Below are 12,983 nucleotides of genomic sequence, written 5' to 3'. Positions count from 1 at the left end.
TTCTTTTTAACTTGTTATACATCAGACTGTTGTGAAAATCCCAATGTTGGCACACTATGTATGCAATAAAAGCATGCATGACTTTACTAACTCAGTCTACCATATAACATCATTACTACATATATATATGTCAGTGGTTATGGTAGCCTTATACAGCAAAATCAAACTTCCTTAAAATTCTAACAGATATATTAAAAGAAGACCTATATTGGCTGTTACCTAAGTGCTGTTTTAAATGTGTATAAGGCTAAAGGGATTAATGCCCCTTACCTCCAAAGTTATAATGAACATCCCTAGTTTCAATGAAGAACTCGAACATTAATTAAGAATACAAAATGTAAATGATGAAATTTAATTAATTAATGTCAGAATGAAAATGTTGATGTAGCTTATGAAATATGATTTATGTCATGCAGCAAATAACCAATGAATATTACCCTGTAAACCATAAAGAATTGCATGGTAATGATTGTTATGCTTACAGTTAGCAATAATTTGAATCAATCAGTCATGTTGTACAAGACTATCTATAAATTCAGAAATGTCCCTGTACGTGTGGTTGCACCGAGTAGTGTGTTTCTATGCATTCTGTATAGTTCCCTTGAAATACATGTTTGTATTATATTTTAATCTGTTCTAAAAACATATTTATTTTGTCTTCTATTTCACAACAGTAGTGGTGAAAGATGGAACTGGCTATCTATGATGAAAGTAGTTTTAAAATGGATGTATACTTTCTTTCCTTCTACACTAAATAGAAAGTCAGTAGCAAAAGACAGTAACAATGTTGACTAGGTTCCATAAAGATGGGTTAAAATGATAAAATGTGAACTGGAAGATATATAAACAATAACTGAAGAAAAAAAGGATGATCCAGATCATTCTGACCTGCTTGAGGTCATGCAGCCTGCGAATTTTGCAACAGTCTAGCACTCTGGAAGTTTAGGTACTATTTGTTTGATGATTCCTCAGCTGATCCTTAAGTGATGTAAACAATTTCGAGAATTTTGCCTTGTATCTGCTCTGCCAACTTTCATTGGATCACATCTGTCTCTGTCAACTTAGACTCTATCTAAATGATTTCATACATAAATATAATGTCAGATGAACGAAAAATGTCTATTCTATGTAATTCTAAACAAATGGGCAAAAAAGTTCACACCTTTAAAGTAGATGATAGAAGTTTGAAAGCCAATCCCTATGCTGATTATTTTCAATCATCTGCCATTACACTTTAAAGGAGTTTGTGCATTTCTGGGGTGTTTGGATATCTTTGGCTTCAAGATATTTCATGATTGGGTGACTGTAAGTGAATCAACCAGTTAAAAATGAGCCTTATATATTGATTTCAGTGTAGTGTAAACATCAAAGCTGGCAAGGCAATCTCAGATTGAGCATATTGGTACTGTTATTTTATCTTCAGCTTCAGTGCAGGTGTATGGATGGATGTAAGGGGAGTGTTACTATTAAGTGGTTCCCAAAAATCATTAATAGCAAAATGTTATGATGTGTTTGATGTAAAAATTATAAGAGAAATACAGATGCATGACAATCAGTTTCTTTTAAAATATTTTAAGCACCGAGCCAATGACAAGGAATGGTTCAACAAGCTATGTTTACACAGAAACAGTGTAATGGTATTGACTTTTAAGACTAAAATAACTTTTCACAATTTATACTAAAGATAGCCACTAGCATTCTCTGATTTGCATAGTATAGTTATTGATGATTAATAGAATAATGAGTTATTGTTGCTGAAGTAGAATTTAAAAACAAAATTTAAATTGTAAATTGTGTATACTTACATTTTGAAACTCATAATGTTCTGAAAAGCATTTTTTTAACCTGTTTTTTGTTATTACTTGTAATCATATTGTGGGTTGACTTTTTACCAGATATTATGCACAGCAGATAGAAGTAATATTAACTTTATGTTAATGTGTTCAGTTTTTTACAAAACGTTGTATTCATTCTACTAAGTTTGACTACTTTTAATTTGCTTTATAATAATATTTCTTTGTATTTATGGGACTACCCCACAGTAACTGGAAGTTATTTCACAAAATTAAGCTGCTTGGAAAAAGACAGAAAATTTGTTATAGCATAAAAGTGGGGCCCCTGTGTGCATACAAATATTTTGATTGACTTTCAATGAAAAAACAACAACAAACTATTCAATACACAACAGAAGGAAAGATATTCATGAAAAACTAACCTATCATATTTAAAGCTTAAGTTATAAAAAGACAGATACATTAACAGACATGCATAAACAGTAATAAGAAATGATGATGTGACAAAATAACAACTTCTTACCAGAAATATTAAATAGATGTAAATTTATCTTAAAAAAAAAAACACTTCTCCGGCTCACACATACAATGTTGTGTTCACTCTCAAAAGTTAAACTATTACATTAACTCTGTACATAATGCATAAAAAAAAACATTTCAAAAATAAAATGTTTTACAGATGAATGCACCCTTGCTAATATCCTTTAACTTAATATATACAATATGCTTATTATCAAGACAATAAGGCCCCAAGTCAATAAAAATTCCTTTTGTCTATCCATTTAGAAGCATTAAGACTACCATAAACTAAAAGTTCAATTAAATGTGCATATCAGGATTTTTGTTTTGTTGTGGAGGAGAATTGGTACTGTATTGTCTACTATCATCTGCAGACTGATCGAGATGTTGAGCTGTTAGTGGTAATGTGCTTTCATCTTTAGATGAGAGTCCTTCTGTATGGTAGACTACAGGTCGAGGGAGGGGTTCTGTTGTTGGCTGGTAAGGACTATCTGTGTTGGGGTATGCTTCCAATTCTGGGTAATAAGACTGAGGTACGACACATACTCCTCCAGCCTGAATATGTTCAGGTGACTGCATCATGGGATGAGTAACACTTGCATGTTCACTCCCAACTGATATGTTTCGAGCAGAACGAGCTGCAAAAGCACACAAAAAAACACCAAAGACTAAGAGAAGTCCCCCTCCTACTAAAAGAATGGGTCCCAAGTAGTGACTGACACCTCTATGATAAGGAGTTGAGTAGGCAATGGCAGTTGTCACAATTCCTATCAAGAAGGTGAATATCCCCAAGAAAACAATAACATAGATACGTGACCCTGAAATTCGGAGATGACCAAGGGTAACACCAGTTCTGAGGAATCCAAGCCTGCGAGAGAGGTATGGTCTCTGCTGGTTAGAATGCATGTTTCTTTTTTAACCTGAGAAAAAAAAATCAGTAAATATTTAGAAATGAGTATTAGCAAAAAATTGTCCTATCAAAAAATACATTTCTGTTAGACCTCATCATACAATTGTAAAATCAAAATGTTATATTCCCAGTAAAATCATACCATTTGTTGTAATCTTGAACTATATTCAAATTGTCATTTTTGATGTATAACATAACAAATGACTAGGTGTAATTCACGTAATATTATTCATAGTGTTGAAATATATTTTACATTATTTAAAATCCTTCTCTATTGAAAACAAGTAAAAAAAAATCAGCATTATATTGCAATTTTTCGCGATTTAAAAACATTCACTAATATCTATAGTTTTACATTCACTATTTAAATGTTCTTTAAAAACTTTCTGTTGATACAGTTTCCACTTGCATGTAGTTACAACACATTTGAGTGATGATAAAATATTAAATGATTACATCTTAAAAAAACTACTTGTCCTAGAGGAACAAAATTTTCACAAGTTTTATTCAAAATAGCTGGACTGGTACCAGTGTTTCAAAACCACCATAAATTTTCTACCTTACTAAAATTGGTTCTATTTCTTTTTAAACATACAAAATTTATGATATGAATAAAATGCATGTCACTGTGCAGGATATTGCGAGAATCTATGAGCACTGTCCACAACACAATGCTTGGAGTAGCTTCATTTACGGATAAGCTTAATTAAAAATTAAAAATATCTGTAACAGGTTTTGCAACTCCCTGTACCATTTCAAAACTTTCCGGATAAATACTTATAATTTTCACTGTGCTTTTGGTGAAATTTAGTTTCACTAGGAACGAGGGTTTTAAGATGTAAATAGTTTTCTTTATAAACATCCTGTAAGTCCTGAACAGTTGCTAAATGGAAACAAGATCGAACAAAATTATAACATTACTATGAGTTTGGTTACAAAAAAATTGGGAAGTTTAAAGAATGATAAAGCTCCTGGGTCAGATAATATTTCCCCAAGAGTTTGGAAGGAGGTTAAGGATTGGATATACGAGCCACTTACTACTATTTTTTGTACATCCTTGAATAATGGGCAGGTGCCAGAAGATTGGAAATTGGTAAATATCACTCCTCTTTCAAGGGAAGTGATAAGAACTGTCCCAGTAATTATAGCCCTATTAGTCTTACATCAGTGGAGTGAAGAGTTTTTATTAAAGTCACTTAATAAAGTTTAAAATTTTGTTGGATGGTCAACATGGTTTTACTAGAGAAAATATTACCTCACTAATCTTTTGACATTCTCTGAAGAGGTTACTGCTCATGTAGATGAAGGTACAAATGTGGATTTGGTGTATATGAAGTTTTAGAAAGAATTTGACAAGGTGCCACATAAAAGGCTTGTTAAAACTTATCTCTTTAGGTGTGGGGGACAGGTTGGCTCATTGGATAGATGTAAGAAAGTAGAAATTTGTTATAAATGGAGTTCAGTCAAACTGAATTAATGTCACAAATGGTGTATCTCAGGGCTCAATATTAGAACCTTTGGTCTTTTTGATCCACATCAATAATATAAATGAAGGAATGGTCAATAAATTACTTAAATTTGTTGATGATATATTTTGGATGTTGCTGGCTGTGAGGATGCTGCTGCTGCTTTACAAAAAGATCTGAATTATTTGGAGAGTTGGGCAAATAAACAGCAAATGGTTTTTAATTACATTCTATGCAAAGTTAATGCATGCAAGTTATTATAATTTGAATTATAAGCATAATGTTGATGGCCATAACCTTAACACTGTTATGAAAGAAAAATATCTTGGTGCTCTGGTTGATTAGTCTCTAAACCATCCAATCAGTGTGCTGTTGGTAGTGGCAGAGCAAATAGGATTTTAGGTTGTATATTCAGAAATAGTGAAACAAAGCTTAACAAAAGTTATAATTTCATTGTATAGGTCACCTGCTAGGCTACATTCGTAATATTGGGCTGAGACCCTTAACTTAGGAAGGACATTGAATTGTTGGAAATGGTTCAGAGGAGAACAACTAGCATAATACCCATTATAAGTTATTATGTAAAAAAATAAAGTATTGTTTGTGATATTTAACATTAATAGACTGTATCACTAGGATTTATATATATATATATATGTGTGTGTGTGTATGTATGTATATATATATATATATATGAATATTTTTTTAAAAGACTCATAGTAGCTTAGAAGGTGTGAAAAAGGTCTGAATATAGACTAACAAAATGAAAAAAGGATTAATTACAATTATCAAGAAATAGAACATGAGTTGACTATCACGGAGCTATATAACCTACAGAACCAGCTGTATAAATGAGTTAAACAAGCTAATCTCACAGATACTTTTCAACAAGTCTTTAATTACTTCACATAATATGTTCAAACACACATGATGTTACAGGACAAAAATTTAAATGTGATTCTCACAATGGGAGTTTGATGTATTCAAATGGTTATTTGGTTGTATAGAGAAAAAACTAACTAGGCCTAGTAGTTTCTATTTCTATCTATCTTTTGTTTCTCATGGCCTGTACCTAAAAAAAGCATGCTATTACACACTAAAATCATCAACTGAAGATGATAACAATGAAAAACAACATTTTATTGAACATTATCCATTAACAACAGTTTACTACATAAATGTTCATTGATGTTTATTAATTGTTTCTTTTATCAAAAGTTGAATATCTGATTTTTCCAAGTTCATAATTTTATTGCTTTCTCTTCTGATTTGGTGATTAGTATTTTCTCAATATCCAGAAACAGTACAATGGTTTAAGAGTCTTATACAGGGTTTCACTAAGATTCTTAAGTGCTGGTGAGTTTAAAGTTGGGCAATTTATTCAATTATCTATGAGCAACCATTACATCAAATTAGTGTTATGTAAACTGATAGATTAATCAAAATTATGATTAAAAAAAATTAGTGCTTCCAATTATTCCAACATTCAATTAATCAAAGTTCTAATTAATGTGATTGTCATCATAACAATTAAATAATCAAAATTTGAGTTTCTAGTTATTAATATTTCTATTATTCCAACTAACCAACCAATCAAAATACTGCCACCAAACTTCCTTGCCCTGTCTTTCTTATGGCAAAGCTAATAAAGCAATCGTTCATTCTCACTAATCTTGATCCGCTGACAAGAGAAACCTGCTGCCACCTTTTATCTTTTGCTTGTACATACTATGGTTTGAGGAACACTACTAATCAATGGATTTAATGTAATTTATTAAAGGGACTGTCGATTAATTGATTAACAAATACCATAAACTACTCAGTTATATATGGGTACAGGTAGCAAAATTTAAGTCTCTCTCATAGCTTGACTTAACTAAGCTAGGTACCATTTTAGTTGTCTCTTTCTGTACTTTTTCCAAAATGTTTTTCTTGTTGTAAACAGACCAATCTTGTACACAGTACTCTAAATAAGTCTATAGCTGAGTCTTATACAAATCTATAACAAACTATTTGTTCTTAGAATTTAAAACTCCCATAAACAGAACAAAGATTCTTTCTGCTCATTTCAACACAGCTAACCACTTAGCACAAGTTTCTTAAGGATTTTACCAACAATCACATCCAAATTCTTCCATTTCTTCTAAAACACAACTGCTTCCTTTATTAAGAAAGCAAATCCTTGTCAAATTTTCATACCCCAATTGCACAACTTGATAAATTTGAATGTTGAAGGTAATCTTAATGTTTTTGATTCAACTGAGACTGCCAAAGTTATTTTTGAGCAAACTCAATTATTCCCAGAGTTTCAGTAACATCAGCATATCTGGAAATCTTAACATACAAAAAGATATTGAAATTGTTAATATAAATATTGAACAATAAAGGTCCTAATACCCTTGGAGAACTAACCACATTCTTTCTATAAAAAAAATACCAACTTACTACTTCTCTTTGGTTTCTTACACTAAGATATTTTTACCCATCTACATCTAATATACTAGTTAATATTCGTGAAAGTTAAGATACATGTACATAACATCGACAATCAATGGCTTTGCTACTTGTATGATGAAAAAAATCTCATTTAAATCCTTTTCCTATCCATAAAGAGACATGAAAGGAAGGAAGATTGATAAAACATTCAAATTTTCAAGGCAACTTGAAAATTTTCTTTAAAGAAATAAAAAAGTTCCACACTAACTCCATTACTGTTACACAAAACTCAAAAAAAAGAATAAGAACATTTACAAACTAACCACATCAACAAAGTCTTAAACAATCAGATTATTATGTCATACACGAAATATCAAAGAAACATAGCCCACAATCCAGTCACTTTGCGCATTTAGCATTAATGTACACAACCAAAATGAAAACCAGAGCATTCTCTTTAGAGATACAAAATGAAGATCAAGTGGGAATTACACACCTAAATGGGATAAACAAGGTCACTGAATAGTATAAAATGGTGTAGACTGTTTGGCCAGATTACAGTGTTATAGGTATCAAACAATTTGACATTAGGATGCACATGACAGGAGATAAGGGAGCTTTACTTTTGGTGCAGGTGAGTTATAGCAGTTTTCACACAAGGTAAATCCCAAGGAGATGTAAAAGATCAAATGACATTTAAACTATTAAGAGCAAAAACACTGATAAGCTACTGTAGAAAATATACATTATAATTACCATGAGTAAGCCTTAGTTCAACAATGGTAAAATATTATTATTAAACTTTAATTACTTTCAAACTAGCTGCATAAATTCTAAGATCTAATACAGTTATTCAGGAGTATTTAATTCTAGGACAGAAATACATCTACAAATTTACTATCATATTCTAAAATATGAATTTATTCTCACACCATTCTCTAATTACAGTTTAAAGATTCATGAATAACTAGGTTAGCAGTTTTCACAAAAAACTTCAGCCCAACCATCTTTTACACAGAATTATTTCTCCAACAAATTGATCCCATGAATTTATCTAATGGCCTCCTCCAAATGACATACATATTTCAACATATAATTTAGTCCTAACTTACGGTTTCCTCACCAAAATTGCTAATAGTCCCAGTGAAATCAACCTATGATTTCTAGAATTGCATGATTTTAGCAATTTCCTACACTTTTCAAATAGCTCCCCTGCATTACATCATCAGACTCCAACAGATACTACAAAAATAGTCTTCTTACTGATATTTTTAACCACATTATTTACCCTCTTAACTTTATCACTGAATCTAGTTCCCTAACCATTACCACATATACTTAACACATCCCTCAGGAGCAAAGGGTGTCTTTACACTACAATTTGTTGAATATTAAAAGAAAGTCCAATCTGGAAACTCTCAAAGAGGGTGGTTTTGGATGTATCTTTTTGAGACAACTTCAAGACAAGTTTTCCTTTGTTTTAAAGTGAAATACAGCATCCTTGAGTCTCCATACTTGCTAGTTCTAAGGTCTACCCACTAGGAGAAAATTTAGTATATATCAATAAAGCCACATTCTCAGCATCATTAATTAAGCAGTTGCCATTTTATGCTTCTGTTATCACCTTTTTATGTTTAGCTTTCAATTGATATACAAACAATTTCACCTGCAAATTGGTAGGGAAGGTTGAAGTATCACAATGGTCAGATATTGGATGAGCAGATAGAAACACTTGGAAAGTAGCAACAGGCATAATATTGTATTCGACTTGCTGCACAATATCTACAAAGGTGATTCTAAATGGTTCCTGGATACCTCTGCATGTCATTTGTAGACTTCCATGCTTGGCCATTAAGCTGACAGATTTCAGTCACCTTACCACTTCAAATCACCTTTTGCAGCCCCAATGCTAAAAGAGTGCAGGAAATGACTTCTTTTTAGCCAATAAAAATGTCCAAAAAACTTAAGTTCAACTTAAGAAAAACTGGATTGGGTTCTTTTTTTTTCTAACAAAAATGTCCCCCACTAGCTCATGAGGGGCCTGTTAAAAAAATCACAAACTACCAACTCATAATGAATGAACTACATTCTTAGATAACCCCACCTCTTCCATCTGTCAGATTAGTGTGCTACTCTTCACTTCTTCAACCTTTCCCATTGCTATGCTACAGTATAAGCAACTTATGAGCTTTGATGTTAACTATCTAATTCTAAAAGGATTATCTTTCAGGTCCATCTTCCTAGCATCATGAAGTTTGTGATAACTCTTATAACAGAGCTGATGTTCTGGTAAAATTATAAACAACTCATTATATGTGTTGCATATCAATTCTAGATTTCATAAAAAAAGAATCAAGCTGTAATATTAATAAACTAATATATTTAGTCAGTAACCAAATACTGAAATAGTGATATAGTTTACAATTTACAAATAAAAATTTTGAAAATCACAAAACCAATCCAACATTAATAAAGTAACTTCATAGAAAATACACATATACTAGCTGTTAAGACTGTAATTTGTAAACTGTAGGCAAGTATATAATTCACTAAACAGTAAACTGGCACTACCAATAGTTTAAATAGTTACTATTACTATTAGCATCAATAAGAACTTAGAAGACTTATGACTATTAATAATAATGATATAAAGTCCGTTTCGAAATCCTGTTTGCACCACAATTTGATTGCTTCAATAAGCAAACACATTGATTATTTAGTGTTCAAAATTAAATACTGATACTACTGAGTATTACTTTACTATCTTTAGTTCATAATTAAAACATATTACTTCGTACCTTTCCGATTATTTTGGGTAATTATTAAAATACCATACTATTATACATGTACTGTTTTTACTCAGCTACTGGTAGTGTTAACTCAAACACACTTTATAAATAATTACGAATAGTTATCAAATAGCATTTTTGATTGTATTTTCAGACTTACTATGTAATAATTAATTCGCAAAAAACAACATATACATCCAACAACCTTCGCTTTTCCTTCCGTGTTTTTAAAACATCTAAGCCTACACAATTAGTGCCCTCTCTTAACACATATGAAAGAAACAAAAACAATAACAAAAATCAAAACGAAATAAAATTTTATCTTTTCCAGTTGGTACTACCAGTAAAAAACAAATGTTCATCACCTGGTTTCCCCAAAATAACATATGTTAATCCACATTCGATGTCATATAATACTCTTTGTAATAGCATAGCCATGATAGTAATTTTTCTCAAATAATGAAAAGTTTTGTATTATACCCTTTTCGCATAAATTGTATCACATAAAGTTTAAATTTAAAAATGAATGTTAAAAACGTTTATGATATTTTTTGCTGCTATTTTTGTAATGAATTATTCCAGGTTTGAGTTCATGACTTCTCAATACATTTGTATTATTTTTGCCCCCCCCCTTCCCCCTCGGTGGCTCGGCGGTTAGTCTGCAAACTTATGACGCTAAAAAACAGGTTTCGATACACACGATGGGCACAGCACAGATAGCCCATTGTGTAGCTTTGTGCTTAATAAAAACAAACAAAAAATCAAAACTGCCTTATTGCGAAGCTTAATTTATTTGCCTCTGGTGGTTCAGCTGTAAACCTGAGAGTTTATAGCACTAAAAATTGATTTTCAATATTCGCGTTGAGCTCAGCACAGATAGCACATTGTGTAGCTTTGTGCTTGGTAAGGAATATACAAAAAGTGTTTTTTTAAAGCTTATAACGTGGGACTATGTCGCTTGCTGAGAGAGAGTAAAGTCCTAAACCTGAAATTATATATATATTCACCTTTCTCTGATTTACATAACGAGTATTCTTTTAGAATTCGCAGATCAACTGTAACCAACAGGTAAGTATTAAGTACCGCAATATTGTAGATTAGAAAAATATTTACTTGCAAAAGAATAAAATTAACACTAACAGCAAAGGAAAGACTCGAAGACATGTGTAAAAAATAAATATAATCTGTATTCATATACGTGCAGTGTGTGGTGTTTCGTTCAACACTTACAAGTATTCTGGTTGGTCAACTTTCGGTGTAGTTCAAACTTTTTAGATACTAGAGCAATATGGAATCACTTCTTCACTTACCAAAAACCACCTATGTCAGAGGTTCTCAAACTTTTACGCTGAGCCTCCCTTTGAAAACATTTCAGGCTGTGCCCCCCCCCCACTACACAAAGTACTAGCAAATTACTGTACATACTCCAAAATATCTGTTATCTCAATATTTTGTAAAATCTCCCGAACCCCCTACAGTAGCCTTGCGACCCCATTGAAAAATATAGCCTCTCCACATATTTCTGTTATAACTGTGAGACATCTACACTAGCTGGAAGGCCACACGTCAGCTCCATCATGACATGACCTCGTGATCAAACATCGGGAGATTTAAATAACAAACACTTAATTGTTGCTTAGTTTACTGTATGCCATCAGACATATGGTAGATGCTCATTCAGAGTTGATAAGTTTAGCGAGCATCTGCTTCACACTCTAAATCGCCAATTCAATTAAACCCAACAAAAAGTAGCAATACACTAAACTGTGTCCATAGCATACCCTGGCCATGAAACACCACATGAATGTTTGGAGATATTACAACCTCTATCTCAGCATACTATGTGCGGTACACTGTTCCCAGATTATTACTGGATGGTCATCCCACAGAATTTCACTTCATCCATTGTGCAGAAATAACTTGCTGACACCTACTACAGAAGATCCATCCTTAAAATACTGTTATGTATCTGCTTGTTTGTTAATTTCCGGTAGAAATTCTTTCCGAAGAACTTCAGCGATACAAGTCTTGTCTTGATTAAAACTAGTTTATTTTTTCTTGATACAACTTTTAGTAATACACAGAATTTCCACAGCCACTTTAAACTTAACTACTTTTATAAACACACGCTATAATTCACAGCGATTCATACACTTTATTTATGGTGCCTTCTGTTCACTTGACTCAATTATCTATATCTGCCTATCTTCAATATCTCTTCAATCGTGCTGGTTTTTCTCGCCAGGCTTATATACTAAAAATAGGGCGCCTCGAACAAACTAGAGTTGCTAGGAAAATTCATGATCCTTCGAGAAACTCCAGCGCGCATGCTCCCAGCGTCGCGTGACTTCCGCTGTCGTAACACTGCCCCTTCCTTAGTATTGTTCGTCCCGCACAATAGCCACTTACATTAAACCAATAGATAATTAACAATAACTTAATTAAATGTACAGAATTTACAAACACAAAATTAAAATACAACAAAGTCTCTTAATTTTACAGGACGTATTTTCTTCCGTACTGGTCTCTGTCTCATTGGCTTCTGCTTCACGTGAGGTTCATCTGCTCCATCAGGAAATGTCCCATTATCGGTAACAGTCACATCAGTAACGGCTTCACTGTTTTCTTTATCAAAACTGGATAGAGTTTCTTCTTTGACAGTTGCTTTTTCAGGTGATACGTTTTCAGCAGCATCATTTGTTCCGTTGATCACTTTGTTCCAACTGAAATGTCCTGGACCGTGATAACGCCAAAGCCTGATGGCATGTACCACCTTTGGCTTACCTCGCCGACCACATTTTATTTGGAAAGTCACGTCTGAGAGACGATCCACTATGTCATATGGGCCTTCCCATGGAGAAGACAACTTAGGAGACTTCTCTATGGTCTTCCTGGGATTATACAACCACACCTTGTCTCTTGGTACAAAGCTGACTTCAGTAGATCTCTTATCAGAACATAGCTTCATGGAATCAGCAGATGTTTTCAAGTTTGAATGCACTTGATGGTGAATATCACCCATCCTTTCTGATAACACTTTCACGAACTCTGGCACATTTTCAGGCAACTC

At 32.7% G+C, this 12,983-nt stretch overlaps 1 protein-coding gene across 2 annotated transcripts; it reads right to left on the bottom strand.

The window, feature by feature from the left end:
* Positions 1 to 2,369: 2,369 nt before the first annotated feature.
* On the bottom strand, positions 2,370 to 10,145 carry LOC111086006. 2 transcript variants are annotated; one of them, XM_022387188.1, is made up of 2 exons: positions 10,074 to 10,145; positions 2,370 to 3,232 (listed from the first exon to the last, which is right to left on the bottom strand). In XM_022387188.1, the coding sequence occupies exon 2, from the start codon at positions 3,216 to 3,218 to the stop codon at positions 2,613 to 2,615; it is 606 nt and encodes a 201-aa protein (XP_022242896.1). In that variant the 5' UTR covers positions 3,219 to 3,232; positions 10,074 to 10,145; the 3' UTR covers positions 2,370 to 2,612. The 2 variants fall into 2 exon arrangements, with proteins under 2 accessions (XP_022242896.1, XP_022242897.1); XM_022387189.1 differs by lacking the exon at positions 10,074 to 10,145 and adding an exon at positions 7,621 to 7,762.
* Between the last annotated feature and the right edge of the window lie 2,838 nt (positions 10,146 to 12,983).

The sequence above is a fragment of the Limulus polyphemus genome, unplaced genomic scaffold (assembly GCF_000517525.1).
Source record: "Limulus polyphemus unplaced genomic scaffold, Limulus_polyphemus-2.1.2 Scaffold776, whole genome shotgun sequence".
NCBI classification, from domain to species: domain Eukaryota; kingdom Metazoa; phylum Arthropoda; class Merostomata; order Xiphosura; family Limulidae; genus Limulus; species Limulus polyphemus.
The sequence above is the reverse complement of the archived record's forward strand: the minus strand, read 5'-3'. Positions and strand labels throughout refer to the sequence as shown.

Coding starts and splice junctions, on each gene's coding strand:
- LOC111086006 (XM_022387188.1), bottom strand. CDS start 3,218: ATGCATTCTAACCAGCAGAGACCATACCTCTCTCGCAGGCTTGGATTC.